General features: G+C 44.5%; 1 protein-coding gene and 1 long non-coding RNA gene across 4 annotated transcripts in view; one reads left to right on the top strand and one right to left on the bottom strand.

The window, feature by feature from the left end:
- Positions 1–15667, bottom strand: part of LOC132432215 (uncharacterized) — a 266402-nt gene that overhangs the window by 76035 nt on the left and 174700 nt on the right. The gene's annotated exons all lie outside the window — the stretch shown is intronic.
- The window catches only part of MYRIP (myosin VIIA and Rab interacting protein), a 217716-nt gene that overhangs the window by 149638 nt on the left and 52411 nt on the right, over positions 1–15667 (top strand). For both annotated transcript variants that reach the window (XM_060022307.1, XM_060022306.1), the window contains exons 9-10: positions 2524–2671; positions 9769–10397. In XM_060022307.1, the coding sequence (XP_059878290.1) occupies positions 2524–2671; positions 9769–10397 (777 nt within the window). The remainder of the gene's footprint in view (positions 1–2523; positions 2672–9768; positions 10398–15667) is intronic.

Genomic DNA, 15667 nt, shown 5'->3' with positions numbered 1-15667 from the left:
TGTCTTACATCCTACAAATTCAGTCACAAACATGGGACCGAGGGTCACATCCAAAAGACCATCCCTGTCTTCAAGGAACTCACAGTCTGTGGAGGAGTCGATATGTTGGAATAGGACTGTAGGAGAGACAGGAAGAGCTGTGCAATCACACAGAAGGGGGGTTTTCTTGACAGTCCAAGGTGGGAGACATGTCAAGGGTACGTTCCCCTGAATATATGGGGGTTTGCCATGGAAGGATTTTTTTTTATTCATTTTTAATAACTTCACTTGCCAACAGATTGTCACCCTTAATCTCTGCCTCTGTGATAGCTGCTCATCATCTGTGAAGGATTTCACAAAATTATAGATGGCTCCCTGAATACCCAACCCCAAGAAAACCTTGGTTGTTGTGAAGTATCAGAGCTGTTCAGGGCGCTAGAGACAGGGTCAGTGCTTGCTGTGCCCTCAGAATGATGGAACTGGTACCCAACTGAGAGCCACTTGACGTGTGTGTTAGCTTTTCTCTCCTCCAAGACCTTGCCCTCCGTGACATAAGTGAGGATGACAGTGGGCTTCTTCTTTGTTTTTCTTGATCCCCAGTCTCATCCAAGAAGTTAGTAAGATCATCATTATCATAATCAGGCTTCTGAAAACCTATCCTGTAGCCCGGCCCAAATCACATTCACTCCACAGTAAACATTCATTGATTTCCAGTTCCGTACCAGTTACTGTGCCAGGGGCTGAGGATGTCACCATTAGCAGTCCATTAACCTCCCTCAGTTGCTTGCACCAGGCAAAAATACAGATGCTGCAATAGAGTGTCGTATAACACAGCAAGAATACAAGCAGCCAAGACCCTCAGCCCAGCTTGAGGAAGAGGTTTTCCACAGACCGTGGCCTGTTTGAACTGAAGGCACACTGAATCTCATCTAATCGATAAGAGGGGGAGAGCTCCTCCACTCCTGGGCCGCATTAACCTGTGACCGCTGCATCGAACGGCAGGTCTGGAGACCCGTCATACTCTCTTCTGTAATCAAAGGGGTGGGAAGCAGTTTGTGACCCTTGGTACACAGCTTAAAGCGTTCCGTATTTGTTATGCAAACCCATCTTCCTCCTGGATCGGCCTCAAGGTCTTGTGAGGGGAAATAGAAGAGGTTTCCTATGACTCTTTCTGGACCAGAACTGGCTGTACCACCCTCTCCAAAAAAGTGTGCCAGATGCCCTATGTCTGCAGGCTGCTGGGCCCTGGCCTAGCCTGCAATGATGGTGATGCTGGGGCTCGATCCTCAGCCCTCTCTGAGTCTTTTCTCAGACTGGTTAACCATCCTTCGGGGCAAGGCTACAGAGTGCATTGTCCTCTCCCAAAACCCTGGTCATGATGCTCAATTTTCTCACCTATATATCCTGGATCCGGTGTTTGCTATTCTCCTTTGTTATTCTCAAACACCTTTTTAAAGCTCACACTTATTATGCAATTACTGTGTGCAGTGCAAGATAAGGTTTCTGCTTCTCAACAAATTGAGTCACTCAGCCAAGGTGTTGTGGCAGAGGTGGTCTTGGAGCCCAGATACAGCTGAGTCCTGAGTCCAGCCTCAGCCGCCCGAGGGCCCTGCCCACAGCTCTCCAAACATGCTCCCCTCTTGTCTCCTACTCTCAGGACCTGTAGCGGGAGAGGAAGCAAGTTACCAAGATGAGCCAGTTCCTGCCGGGAGAGAAGGCAGCAGGAGTGTTGTTGTTGAGGTTGACCAGCTGGTGGCGCCAAACTGCCTGGGGCCTGAGTCAGAGATGGATACTTTGCTTCCTAGCTCAGAGACGCTTTTGTTCCTGTTTCACCCATAAAAAAGATCAAAGTAAATCACCAATAGAAGGGAATTCTTTCATTAAATGACAATGGAAAAAATTGGTCTCTTTCTGTTTGATGAAATTCCCTACACAGAACATTTGAGCTTCAGATTCTCAGTATAACATTTGTAACGTATACAGCTCAAACATGTTTCTTGTCAGTCATTTGAAATCCCTTTTCTACCACTTGCCCTTAGGGTAGAGTTTATTTTCCTTTTTTTAACTAAATGGGAATGTGTTGCAAAGGCTCTGGGCTTGTGGACTGATCATCCTTGGTTCACTTGTCTATTGCAGCCCTTAGATTGTGCGATAACTTTCTACTTACACCGCTGAAATGCTCAGGTTTGGAGGTCTTTGAAGGGAAGATGCTCTCATTTTCATCACACACAGTTGGCCCTAAGAAATCTTGGCCGAAAGAATGGCTGGGGAAACAGGAGCCATGTGAGAACCTGCTCTGTCGGATTCTACCACATCTCTGATGCTTTCTGGCAGGCCTGCGTGCTTGCAATGGAATAAACAGGAACCATTTGTGCCATTATATGGCATGATGCTCTGATGTGCAACTTCTAAACCTCAACACGAGAAAAGACATTACCATCAGCTGTGTCTTCTCCATGCAGTGGGACGCCTGCAGATCTGAAGGCACTCCTCCTGGGGACTGTGCCTTACAAGGTCACCCCTTCCCCTCTTTTCTTTCCACAGCGGTCACAGTCTGCGTTCCCACTCAGCAGAGAAGATGCCCTGAGGACCTCTTCGCTGGAGGCTGCATCGAGGCAGCCGAGGGACCAGCAGCTGAGGGAGGAGGAGGCATTGCCCAGCTGGAAGAGCGTGGACAGGCTGGATGAGACAAGTAACTGTTCTAAGTAGCATGTGCTTGGTCTATGGGTTTCAAAAATGCTGTTGGGAGGCTTCTCGGCTGTCGTGTGGTTGCTCAGCCCTTCCTACCATCAGTCTGAGTGGGATGTGCCCGTTTGGGACAGCTGGGCCACCAAGTCATGAGGTCTCTCACACAGCACACAATATATAATGTGGACATGTTTCCCACATGGGCAGTTTTCCTTCTGAGACCCGTGAGACAGTGGGCAAGTGTGTTCAGATTACTTGGCTACACAGACCCCTTCAGCTACGTGTTCTATGTGGACTAGGAGAAGGTGTCTTATTATATGTAGGCCAGGAACACCAATCCAACCTAGCAGGCATTCACTGCAGTATCCAAGATACCACAGCTAATGTGGTCCTCAAACATTTGCAGGGCTTTTCAACTACTCATGGTAATAAGTGTCTCCACACCATAAAAGTAAACAAATAACAACAAAGAAAGAGCATTTCAAAGTTCAGACTTAGAAACTAACAAATTTAGGTGGTATTATAAGCACTTGTAAAAGACACTCCATTTCACAAAACCGTTCCTGCTGAATTATGAGCATTCCAGAAAAATTTGCAAAGGATCTTGGTTTTCAAAACATGATTTTGTGCATAAATTTCTCTAAACTAACGCACCCATGTGTAATTTATCAGTTGCATAGAAACAAAAAACTTAGTTCAACAACATCACACACAGAAAAATGATTTCATACTTGGCTCAAAAATCCATGCATCTCTGGGGCTTCCCTGGTGGCGCAGTGGTTGAGAGTCTGCCTGCCGATGCAGGGGACACGGGTTCGTGCCCCGGTCCGGGAAGATCCCACATGCCACGGAGCGGCTGGGCCCGTGAGCCATGGCTGCTGAGCCTGCATGTCCGGAGCCTGTGCTCCGCAATGGGAGAGGCCGCAACAGTGAGAGGCCCGCGTACCACAAAAAAAAAAAAAAAAAAAAAAAAAAATCCATGCATCTCTCAGGATGAAGATTTAAAATAAAAAATATAAAGCACTTGTATGGAAAACTGCTGGTTTTTCCGAGGACTGCTTGGTCCTTGACATGCTAAAATGTCCAGGCCAACCCCAGAAGTCTTGAAAGATGTCTGATCCGTTTAGCAGGAAGCAGGTTATTCCCTGGGGGCACTTCTCAGTCTCAGCAGAGCACAAATGTAGAACAGAGGAGGGCCAGAGGCAGAGGTCATCTTAGAAGGGTAACATCAACTGGGCTATTTTCAGCAGTTCTGTTTATGCTTCAGGGGAAAGGTTGGCTCTGGAGCCTGTTGGTCCATGGTTGAGGTCAGCTGTAGGGGACACTGTGGGCTGAGTAAACCCACCTTCAGTCTTCAGTCTTGACAGTGCTTACAGCAAGTAATCCATGTCCCCCCCAAACACATTTTCACTTCGTAGACCTTGACTGAGCATCTGCCATATACACAGCATGTGCTCATTACTGGGAAATAAAGATCAGGGTACAGTTGCTGATCTTGAGTTTCTAACTGTGAGTTGTCTGCACAATTATGAAAGAGTGAGAATTTGGAGAAAGGAGAGGATGGAGGAGAGCAGGGTCCCAGAGGGTGTCCCAGTGCACAAAGGGAACATGGTACTGGAGCCCAGGCAGAGCTCTGAGAATTTCCCACAATGCAGCTTGACAACCAAGGTTTTCATGGGGTTGGGCATTTATGGAGCCATCCCTGCTTCTGCTGAGATAAAAACTGGCCAACTTCTAGCTTTCCCAGAGCAACATGCAATCTGGAATTATAAAAGGCAGAAGAAGAGAGGAGCTGGTGATGGGCAGACCCCAGCCCACCATGTAGTGGGTGTTGGAGGAGAATCCAGGACCACATCTACAACACAGCCAACCCTGGAGGCAGGCACAGAGTAGCATCACTAGGGCCTTCTCTCTTTGGCTTCCTCCCATTGCCCCAGGAGAGGCTGCAGACAGCTGGACTCATGTAGAGCCGCACATTAAGTGCCCCATCTTCCCCTGCAGCCTGTGGGTGCCTGTGTTCACAAGCGAGTGGTCTTTACCAGCCCAGGATGGGTTGCAGAACTGGCCAGGGGCTGGGGGTCCAGCAGTGAAGAAGAGGTGGCCCTGCTCTCAAGGAGCTATGGTCAGGGGTGGGGGATGGGGGGCGGGATAGACAACCACAAAAATAAGATATAGTTTAAGTGTTAAAAAAAAAAAAGAAAGCTTTTTGGCAAAGCTCAGAGAACAGAGTAGCCAACTCCTCAAGGAGAGAAGGCCAAGGGTGTGCCACTAAGAAGAAGCATCAGATTCAGAGCCCCAAAGATGGTCCTGAGGGCAGACTTAGTGACTAATTGTAAGGCCCCAAGGATACACCTTTCCCCTGAGAGTGAATGCTCCACTGACGGGACAAGTCTGCACGTTTGCATCATGTGTGTGTCTGTTTGGCTTACCCCAGAAATGGACCCTAATACAAAGATCCGAGAGACAGCAGAAGCAAGAACATTTACAATCCTGCAGCCTGTGGAACAAAAACCACATTCACAGAAAGATAGACAAAATGAAAAGGCAGAGGGCTATGTACCACATGAAGGAACAAGATAAAACCCCAGAAAAACAACTAAATGAAGTGGAGATGGGCAACCTTCCAGAAAAAGAATTCAGAATAATGATAGTGAAGATGATCCAGGACCTCAGAAAAAGAACGGAGGCAAAGATCGACAAGATGCAAGAAATATATAAGAAAGACCTAGAAGAATTAAAGAACAAACAAACAGATATGAACAATACAATAACTGAAATGAAAACTACACTAAAAGGAATCAATAGCAGAATAACTGACAGGCAGAAGAACTGATACGTGACCTGGAAGACAGAATGGTGGAATTCACTGCTGCGGAACAGAAAAAAAGAAAAAAGAATGAAAAGAAATGAAGGCAGCCTAAGAGACCTCTGGGACAACATTAAACGCAACAACATTCACATTATAGGGGTCTCAGAAGGAGAAGAGAGAGAGAAACGACCTGAGAAAATACTTGAAGAGATTATAGTTGAAAACTTCGCTAACATGGGAAAGGAAATAGCCGCCCAAGTCCGTGAAGCACAGAGAGTCCCGTACAGGAGAAACACGCCGAGACACATAGTAGTCAAACTGACAAAAATTAAAGACAAAGAAAACTCATTGAAAGCAACAAGGGAAAATGACAAACAACATACAAGGGAACTCCCATAAGGTTAACAGCTGATTTCTCAGCAGAAACTCTACAAGCCAGAAGGGAGTGGCATGATATACTTAAAGTGATGAAAGAGAAGAACCTACAATCAAGATTACTCTACCCGGCAAGGATCTCATTCAGATTTGATGGAGAAATCAAAACCGTTACAGACAAGCAAAAGCTAAGAGAATTCAGCACCACCAAACCATCTCTACAACAAATGCTAAAGAAACTTCTCTAAGTGGGAAAAACAAGAGAAGAAAAGGACCTACAAAAACAAACCCACAACAATTAAGAAAATGGTAATAGGAACATACATATCAATAATTACCTTAAATATGAATGGATTAAGTGCTCCAACCAAAGACACAGGCTTGCTGAATGGATACAAAAACAAGACCCATATATATGCTGTCTACAAGAGACCCACTTCAGACCTAGGGACACATTCAGACTGAAAGTGAGGGGATGGAAAAAGATATTCTATGCAAATGAAAGTCAAAGGAAAGCTGGAGTAGCAATACTCATATCAGATAAAATAGACTTCAAAATAAAGAATGTTACATGAGACAAGGAAGGACACTACATAATGATCAAGGGATCAATCCAAGAAGAAGATATAACAATCATAAATATATATGCACCCAACACAGGAGCACCTTAATACATAAGGCAACTGCTAACAGCTATAAAAGAGGAAATCGACAGTAACACAATAATAGTGGGGGATTTTCACACCTCACTTACAACAATGGACATATCATCCAGACAGAAAATTAATAAGGAAACATAAGCTTTAAGTGAAACAATAGACCAGATAGATTTAATTGATATTTATAGGACATTCCACCCCAAAACAGCAGATTACACTTTCTTCTCAAGTGCACACAGAACATTCTCTAGGATAGATCACATCTTGGGTCACAAATCAAGCCTCAGTAAATTTAAGAAAAACTGATATCAAGCATCTTTTTTTTTTTGCAGTACGCGGGCCTCTCACTGTTGTGGCCTCTCCCGTTGCGGAGCACAGGCTCCGGATGTGCAGGCTCAGTGGCCATGGCTCAGGGGCCCAGCCGCTCCGCGGCATGTGGGATCTTTCCAGACCGGGGTACGAACCCGTGTCCCCTGCATCGACAGGCGGACTCTCAACCACTGTGCCACCAGGGAAGCCCCCTATCAAGCATCTTTTCTGACCACAGCACTGTGAGATTAGAAATCAATTACAGGGAAAAAAAAAACGTAAAAAACACAAACACATGGAGGCTAAACAATATGTTATTAAATAAGCAAGAGATCACTGAAGAAATCAAAGATGAAATAAAAAAATAACTAGAGACAAATTACAATGAAAACATGACGATCCAAAACCTATGGGATGCAGCAAAAGCAGTTCTAACAGGGAAGTTTATAGCAATACAAGCCTATTCAAGAAACAAGAAAAATCTCAAATAAACAATCTAACCTTACACCTAAAGGAACTAGAGAAAGAAGAACAAACAAAACCCAAAGTTAGCAGAAGGAAAGAAATCATAAAGATCAGAGCAGAAATAAATGAAAGAGAAACAAAGAAAACAATAGCAAAGATCAATAAAACTAAAAGCTGGTTCTTTGAGAAGATAAACAAAATTGATAAACCATTAGCCAGACTCATCAAGAAAAAGAGGGAGAGGACTCAAATCAATGAAATTAGAAATGAAAAAGGAGAAGTACAACAGACACCACAGAAATACAAAACATCCTAAGAGACTACCACAAGCAACTCTATGCCAATAAAATGGACAACCTGGAAGAAATGGACAAATTCTTAGAAACGTATAACCTTCCAAGACTGAACCAGGAAGAAATAGAAAATATGAACAGACCAATCACAAGAAATGATATTGAAACTGATTAAAAATCTTCCAATGAACGAAAGTCCAGGACCAGATGGCTTCACAGGTGAATTCTATCAAACATTTAGAGAAGCGCTAACACCCATCCTCAAACTCTTCCAAGAAATTGCAGAGGAAGGAAAACTCCCAAACTCATTCTATGAGGCCACCATCACCCTGATACCAAAACCAGACAAATATACTACAAAAAAAGAAAATTACAGACCAATATCACTGATGAATATAGATGCAAAAATCCTCAACAAAATAGTAGCAATCAGAATCCAACAGCACATTAAAAGGCTCATACACCACGATCAAGTGGGATTTATCCCAGGAATGCAAGGATTCTTCAATATACACAAATCAATCAATGTGATACACCATATTAACAGAAGAATAAAAACCATATGATCATCTCAATAGATGCAGAAAAAGCTTTTGGCAAAATTCAACACCCATTTATGATAAAAAAAAAAAACAACTCTCCAGAAAGTGTGCATAGAGGGAACCTATCTCAACATAATAAAGGCCATAAAAAAAAAAAAAGATCTGAGGGCCTATAGTTTATTTGGAGGTGAACCTGGAACCACAGGGAGGAGAGTAGGGATATGATACAGGGAAGTGAAAATAGGCAACAAATGACTTGTTATGAAGCAGGGTACGACCATGGGTGATGAGCCCTCCTCACTGGGGAACTCCAAGAGTTCCAATGGGCAAGGGAGCTGGGGTACTTATCCCCTAGCTCCCCAGTCATTAGTCAGGGCTGCTCCCAGGAGGTGGTGATTCCATCCTGCCTCAGGGCAGCCAGCACAGTCTCTAGTAACCAGAGAAAGCCTTAGGAAAAGCAAGATTGCTGCCCATTGGCCATTACTAGCTCCAACTGAGAGACAGCCTGAGCATTTCTGGAGAAACCCTGATGGGCCCTTTAGTCACTGCCTTCTGCACTACCTGACTGTCGATCTTGGGGCATGGCACTGGGGAAGACGCCAACAAAATAGAGCCCTTTTCCCCAGAAGACCTACTATTATCACAGGTAGAGCCCATAACATGTCAAAGGTAATAATACCCTGGTTAGCCTCTCTTTTGAATGTTCACACAGTCAGTGGAAACAGTGTTGTTGTAGTACAGAAGAGGAACTATAGAGTACAGACGTAGGGTATAAACATATCTGTCTTCTATACACATGTACAAGGAGTACACAGGTGCCGATCCAGTCAGGTGTTAAATAATAATGGTATAATTCAATTCAATAGATGGAGGATAAAAATAGTTGGGGGCCCTCATTGTAGTAGGCACTGTGATGGATGCTTCACATATGTTGTCTCATAAAAATCCTCTGACAGCCCGGGAGGGTCACACTGTCCCCACTGACAGGTCAGGAAACAGGCTCAGAGATGCTCTCTGACCAAGGTCACCTGCTAGTAATGGCCAGGACTGGGGCTCAGCCCTAGCTCTGCCGGAATTCAAAGTTCTTGTTCTTTGCCCTGCCCTACAGTGGCCTCATTTATAGGCAAGGGGGAAAGAGCTGTTAAGAATTCATCTTTTGCTCTGAGCAGGTATGTGTAACACACTCTATAAGCCTCACCTCATTTCGTCCTCTCAGCAGCCCAGAGAAGTATTAGCTGTACCCTTTTCACCAACCAGAGACCCAAGCTCGGAGACTCACACAGCGGCTAAGTGGCTGAGCGTGCTCTCTGCCCTGGCCCTCTGACTTCCCAGCCTCTGCTCTTTCCTCTGCACGAGCTGGCTTTGGGACAGTGCAGGCCAAAGAGATGACTGAGACCCAGACCCTGCCGCAGGGCCCTTGTCATCGGGGAGGAGGGCCCAGCCCTGTGCGTGATCAGCCAGAACCCAAGTTGGATCATGGAATGAACCAGACAGTCTGTCACAGCAACTCAGGGAAGGAGGAGGCCACGTATGGGCGGGAAGACCAGAAAGTGCTCTAGGAAGAGGGGCACAGGGGAGGTCTTCGCGGGGCCCCTTGTTCTAAGGCGGTACCAGCCCCTCTCTGATTTCTCTCTCCCTCCTGCCTGCAGATGTGGCCCCAGTTTTGCAGAGCCCTGACGGGAACTGGATGGCCCTGAAGGATGGGGCTCTGCCCCCAACCCGCCTGCTGGCCAAACCTAAGAGTGGCACGTTTCAGGCCCTGGAGGCGGCCTCCAGCGTGGCGTCCGCCTACGATGAGATGGGCTCTGACAGCGAGGAGGACTTTGACTGGAAGGAGGCCTTGAGCACGCTGTGCCCACAGCCCCAGAGCCTGCCCAGGAACCCCCAGCCTCAGCCCACGCAAGCCCAGGGCTCAGACCAAGGCTCCTCCGCCTACTCTGGGCTCTCCCCCAACCCCGAGGCCATGTGCTCTGACTCAGAAACCTCCTCGGCAGGCTCTTCCCGGGAAGCTGGGCACCGGGCCGGGCTGTCCTGGTTGCAGAGGAAGGCCCCCAGGAATCCCTCAGCCGAGAAGATGCGTCTACAGGGAGAGCTAGACGTGAACTTCAACCCCCAGGCAGCCAGCAGGGAGACCTCAGACAGCAGCGAGCCTGAGGAGGCCCCCCACCCCGCAGATCGGAGGGCCAGGAGGTGGAGAAGGGCCCGGGTGGGCTCGGAGGAGCCAAGCAAGGAATTGTCTTTCCCCAGCGGCCATCCCCCGGAGCTGGACACACATCAGGTAATAAAGCTGGGTGCGTGCAAGCACACACACATTTTTCAGTAGGCTGTGCCCTCCTCCAAGCAGGAGTGGTGTGGAGAGTCCCGGGTTCAGAATCCATAGAACCGGATTCTCATCTTGGTTTTGCTGCTCAGTCATAACTCTTGGAGGCTCCATGCCCTCCTCTCTGGAGATGAAAGCTTAGAGTTCAAAGTGGGTTTGCAAAGTGTGGCCCCCAGACCAGCAGCCGCAGCAGCACCTGGGAACTTGTTAGAAATGCAGATCCTCAGGCCCTGCCCCAGAGCTGCTAAATCAGAAATTCTGGGAATGGTGCCCAGGCATCTCTTATAACAAGCTCTCTTGGTGATTCTTCTGTGCATTAAAGTCTGATGGCCACTGGTGTGGGGTTAAGGCTACGGGGTTTAGAGTCAGCCTCCTCGAGTTCAAATCCAGCTGTGTAACCTTGGACAAGGCATCTTTTTAGGTCTCAGTTTCCTCATCTGTCAAATGGGGCTAATATTAGAACCTGCTTCAAAGAATGGTTGTGATGAGTGAATAAGATAACTTTATAAATTGCTGTCCTAGAACACAGCACAAGGGCACAGTCAGTATTGTTTCAATGTGATAATTCAGGGCACAGTTTACTAACATTCTGTGACTTTTAGTCCCCATCACAAGCCTCCTCGGAATCCTCAGTGCCGCCTCCCTCACGGTTTACCTCATGAGCCACCTTAGAGAATCTGATTAAAGCTATAGAATCTCTCCCTAGAAAAACAGACCTGTACATACAACACACACACACACACGCACGCACACACACACACACACACACACACACACTTTGCTTACAATTTCAGGTAGTTCATGGACCCCCAACCAGATTAATTTTATATTCTGTGAATAAACCCTGCTCATGCCCAGCTCTATGCCTGTGATCATGCTGTGTCCTCGCCCTCACCTCTTCCTGGTTGTGATCCCCATGAACTGAATATTGAACTTTGTGATGCTGACTCTGGCCTTCCCATAGCAGTATTTTCTAAACTCAAAAAGGACACATGTAGCCTGGAAAGTTTAAATGCCTAAAAGCAATGGATTGCACTATTTGAAACTGTGACCCTTATGGAAGATCTAGTTATGTTGCCTCTGCTTTCTGTAGGCACATCATCACAGCTACTTGCATTACTATCAACTTGACTTTTTAGGCTCCTGGAGAAACCACACCCACTTTCTGGATGTCATTGCATCTCCCATAGTACCCAGCTACCGTGCCTTGCATTCTTAGTTTGGGTTCCACCAAAAACAGGTCTGGAATTAAGGATTTGGATGTAGTTTTATGAGAGAGGCGATCCCAGGAAACCCAAGAGTGAAACGGGGAAATGAGAAAAGCCAATGAAGATACAATATAGGCAACTGGGGCTCCATCCCACCAGGGACCCACTGAGAAGTCATGTGGATCACAGCTCAGAATTCTCCTACTAGAAGACGGGGAAGCGTTACCTAGTCTCCCATCTCCCACTGGTAGAGAGAGGTCCCACCCAGGGTGGGCATAAACTCCATACACAGCCAGGTTTGCATGGTTGGTGCCTGAGAAATCCCTCAGATGGAGAAGAAGAGAGAGAGCCGGGTCTGAGGTGGGAAACTATCAGTGAGCCACAGATCATCCCCTGTGGCTGCAGGCAACTCATGTAGGTCTGGGGGATACAGCCTGGGACATCACCAGCCTCTGCTACAGTGACCTTCTATGAATTGTCAGCCAGATCCCTGATCCTGGGGCTCCCATTAAGACAGTCGTGAAAAAAAAATTAAAACAAAAAGACAGTCGTGCACTCAGAGGTCCTCAGGTCACAGAACTTAGCATCAGTGCTGCCTGACCTGCTAATATGTTGCCTAGAAATTTGGTCCAAGCTCTCATTTTCTCCTCTGTAAAATAAGATCATTACAAATCTGCCATGTGAGATTGTTGTGATCATAAATGAGAAATATAAAATTCGGTTCAACTGTGAATCATTATCATCTAGCTCAAGTGGAGACTGTTTTCCAGGGACTCTGGGTGACTTGCCTGAAGGGATATTCTTGAGAGTTGTCTGCATGATTCACTGGCAGGTATAAAATGCCACCTATCCACCATAACTAGGTGCCTGAAGCTTCCTATTTATTCTGAGGTGGCTTGTAAGTTGTCTTCTGCTGTTAATCCTTGCAAGGCGTCAACAGGAGAAGGCAAGGGCCAGCAGAAAGGATCCAGGACATCTGCTGTGTCTGCCTCCTCGGCAGTGTTCTTTCCCCACCACTAGGTGGCGATGGCGGTGCACTTCTGGGGACTTCAAAACCCTGGCCCTCCTCGTCCTCCCTTCTATTTAGTTTACTAGGGCAGTTCTCAACCCCCCCCACCACCAAAAAAAAGTGTGTGTGTATATATATATATATATATATATATATATATATATATATATACTATTTGCATACTTATATAAATAAGTGAATATAAAAATTATTAAAACATACAGATATAGTCTCCTTTGAGCACAACCCTAAATCCCTGCCATCTCTCCCCAAATGACTACATTTGTATTTGTGCATCATATATGTATAGCACATTTAGAAATATAGTTCTGTAAATGTATCTGTGTTTTAGCAAAATCGGCATCCTACTCCCCATATTCTTCCACCTTTTTCTCCTAACAGTATGTGATGGAAAAGTCAGAGCACACAGATCTCTGCACAGTACCTGCAAAAGATTGCATTGCGGTGGTCTTCAGCAGGGAGTGTGGGAGTGGGAGCAAGCCGTTCAGGGTGCAAGCAGTGAGGGTGCATTGCCTGATGAGAATTTTAAAACAATAATAAATCCAATCAAAGTCAGCCTTTTTAATTATCATCTTGCACCAGGCACGGACAATTCTAAGCAATGCTAATGATAAGAGAACTTTATCAGTGTTGCTCCAAATATCGCGCCCAACCTCCTCGGTTCTTCACTGTTCCAAGGTGGGGAGGAATCCACAATCAATAGTTCCCATAATGATGGCTATTCAAATCTTTTTCAATGTTTGATGTTATAAACAATACTGCAGAAAATATTATTGCACAAAGCTCTTTATACAAGTACAGGAGTAGAATTTCAGACTGGAGGCATAGATGGATCTTTAATTATAATGAGCACTTGCCAAATTAAACGCCCAAAACTTCACAGCAGTCTACATAGCCATGCACCGTAGAGCACATTTTCTCATATTGTCAACAATACTCAGTGCTGTCAGTCTGTTAAACTGTTCCCAACTTTATGTGAGGAAAAACAAATATTTCTTTTTAGTTAACATAGTTACTACTAAGATTGAGCATTTTTTCCTATATTTACAGCTATTTGCATTTTTCCTTCCGTGAAAGACACATTTATATGTTTCTTCTATTATTTCGTCAGACCAATTGTCTTTTTCTCCTTGATTTTTAGGAATTAGTTTTATTTTCTAATTAGACTGTAGATGTTAGTTCTTTGAAGGTTACACACTGAAGATACTCTCCCATTGTCTATCACTTTCACCTTAACTTCATTTAAGTATACTTTACATGCAAAAATTTTTGTTGCTAATAGTTTATCAATTATTTTCTTCATTTCCTTTACATTTTGTACCTTGTTTGAGAAGGTTTTAAATCTCCAAGGCTATTAGAATATTTTCCTATTTTTTCCTAATACTTTGTAGTTTTGTATTTTGCATTTAGCTCTTTAGTCTAATGTACTTTACTTTGGGGGACAATATGATCTAATCTTATTATTTTTCAAATTAAATATCTGTCATCAAATCATTATTAAGTAATTCATCCTATATCTATTATGAGCAGTTTTCTGAGTCACGGAAGCCATATTAGAATCATAAACCCATTCCTTAAAAGATGCTGCTCCTTGAGAAGCAAGAAGAACTACAATCCTGCAGCCTGTGGAACAAAAACCACATTCACAGAAAGAGAGAAAAGATGAAAAGGCAGAGGGCTATATATCAGATGAAGGAACAAGATAAAACCCCCCCAAAAAACTAAATGAAGTGGAGATAGGCAACCTTCCAGAAAAAGAATTCAGAATGATAGTGAAGATGATCCAGGACCTCGGAAAAAGAATGGAGGCAAAGATCGACAAGATGCAAGAAATGTTTAACAAAGACTTAGAAGGATTAAAGAACAAACAAACAGAGATGAACAATACAATAACTGAAATGAAAACTACACTAGAAGGAATCAATAGCAGAATAACTGAGGCAGAAGAACGGATAAGTGACCTGGAAGACAGAATGTGGGAATTCACTGCTGCGGAACAGAAAAAAGGAAAAAAGAATGAAAAGAAATGAAGGCAGCCTAAGAGACCTCTGGGACAACATTAAACGCAACAACATTCACATTATAGGGGTCTCAGAAGGAGAAGAGAGAGAGAAGGGACCAGAGAAAATATCTGAAGAGATTACAGTCGAAAATTTCCCAAACATGGGAAAGGAAATAGCCACCTAAGTCCAGGAAGCGCGGAGAGACCCATACAGGATAAATCCAAGGAGAAACACGCCAAGACACATAGCAATGAAATTGACAAAAATTAAAGACAAAGAAAAATTATTAAAAGCAGCAAGGGAAAAATGACAAATAACATACAAAGGAACTCCCATAAGGTTAACAGCGGATTTCTCAGCAGAGACTCTACAAGCCAGAAGGGAGTGGCATGATATACTTAAAGTGATGAAAGGGAAGAACCTACAACCAAGATTACTCTACCCGGCAAGGATCTCATTCAGATTTGATGGAGAAATCAAAACCGTTACAGACAAGCAAAAGCTAAGAGAATTCAGCACCACCAAACCAGCTCTACAACAAATGCTAAAGGAACTTCTCTAAGTGAGAAACACAAGAGAAGAAAAGGACCTACAAAAACAAACCCAAAACAATTAAGAAAATGGTAATAGGAACATACATATCGATAATTACCTTAAACATGAATTGATTAAATACTCCAACCAAAAGACACAGGCTTGCTGAATGGATACAAAAACAAGACCCATATATATGCTGTCTACAAGAGACCCACTTCAGACCTAGGGACACATTCAGACTGAAAGTGAGGGGATGAAAAAAGATATTCCATGCAAATGGAAATCAAAACAAAGCTGGAGTAGCAATACTCATATCAGATAAAATAGACTTCAAAATAAAGAATGTTACATGAGACAAGGAAGGACACTACATAATGATCAAGGGATCAATCCAAGAAGAGGATATAACAATTATAAATATATATGCACCCAACATAGGAGCACCTCAAT

The sequence above is a fragment of the Delphinus delphis genome, chromosome 10 (genome assembly GCF_949987515.2).
Source record: "Delphinus delphis chromosome 10, mDelDel1.2, whole genome shotgun sequence".
In the NCBI taxonomy this organism is placed as follows: Eukaryota; Metazoa; Chordata; class Mammalia; order Artiodactyla; family Delphinidae; genus Delphinus; species Delphinus delphis.
The sequence above is the reverse complement of the archived record's forward strand: the minus strand, read 5'-3'. Positions and strand labels throughout refer to the sequence as shown.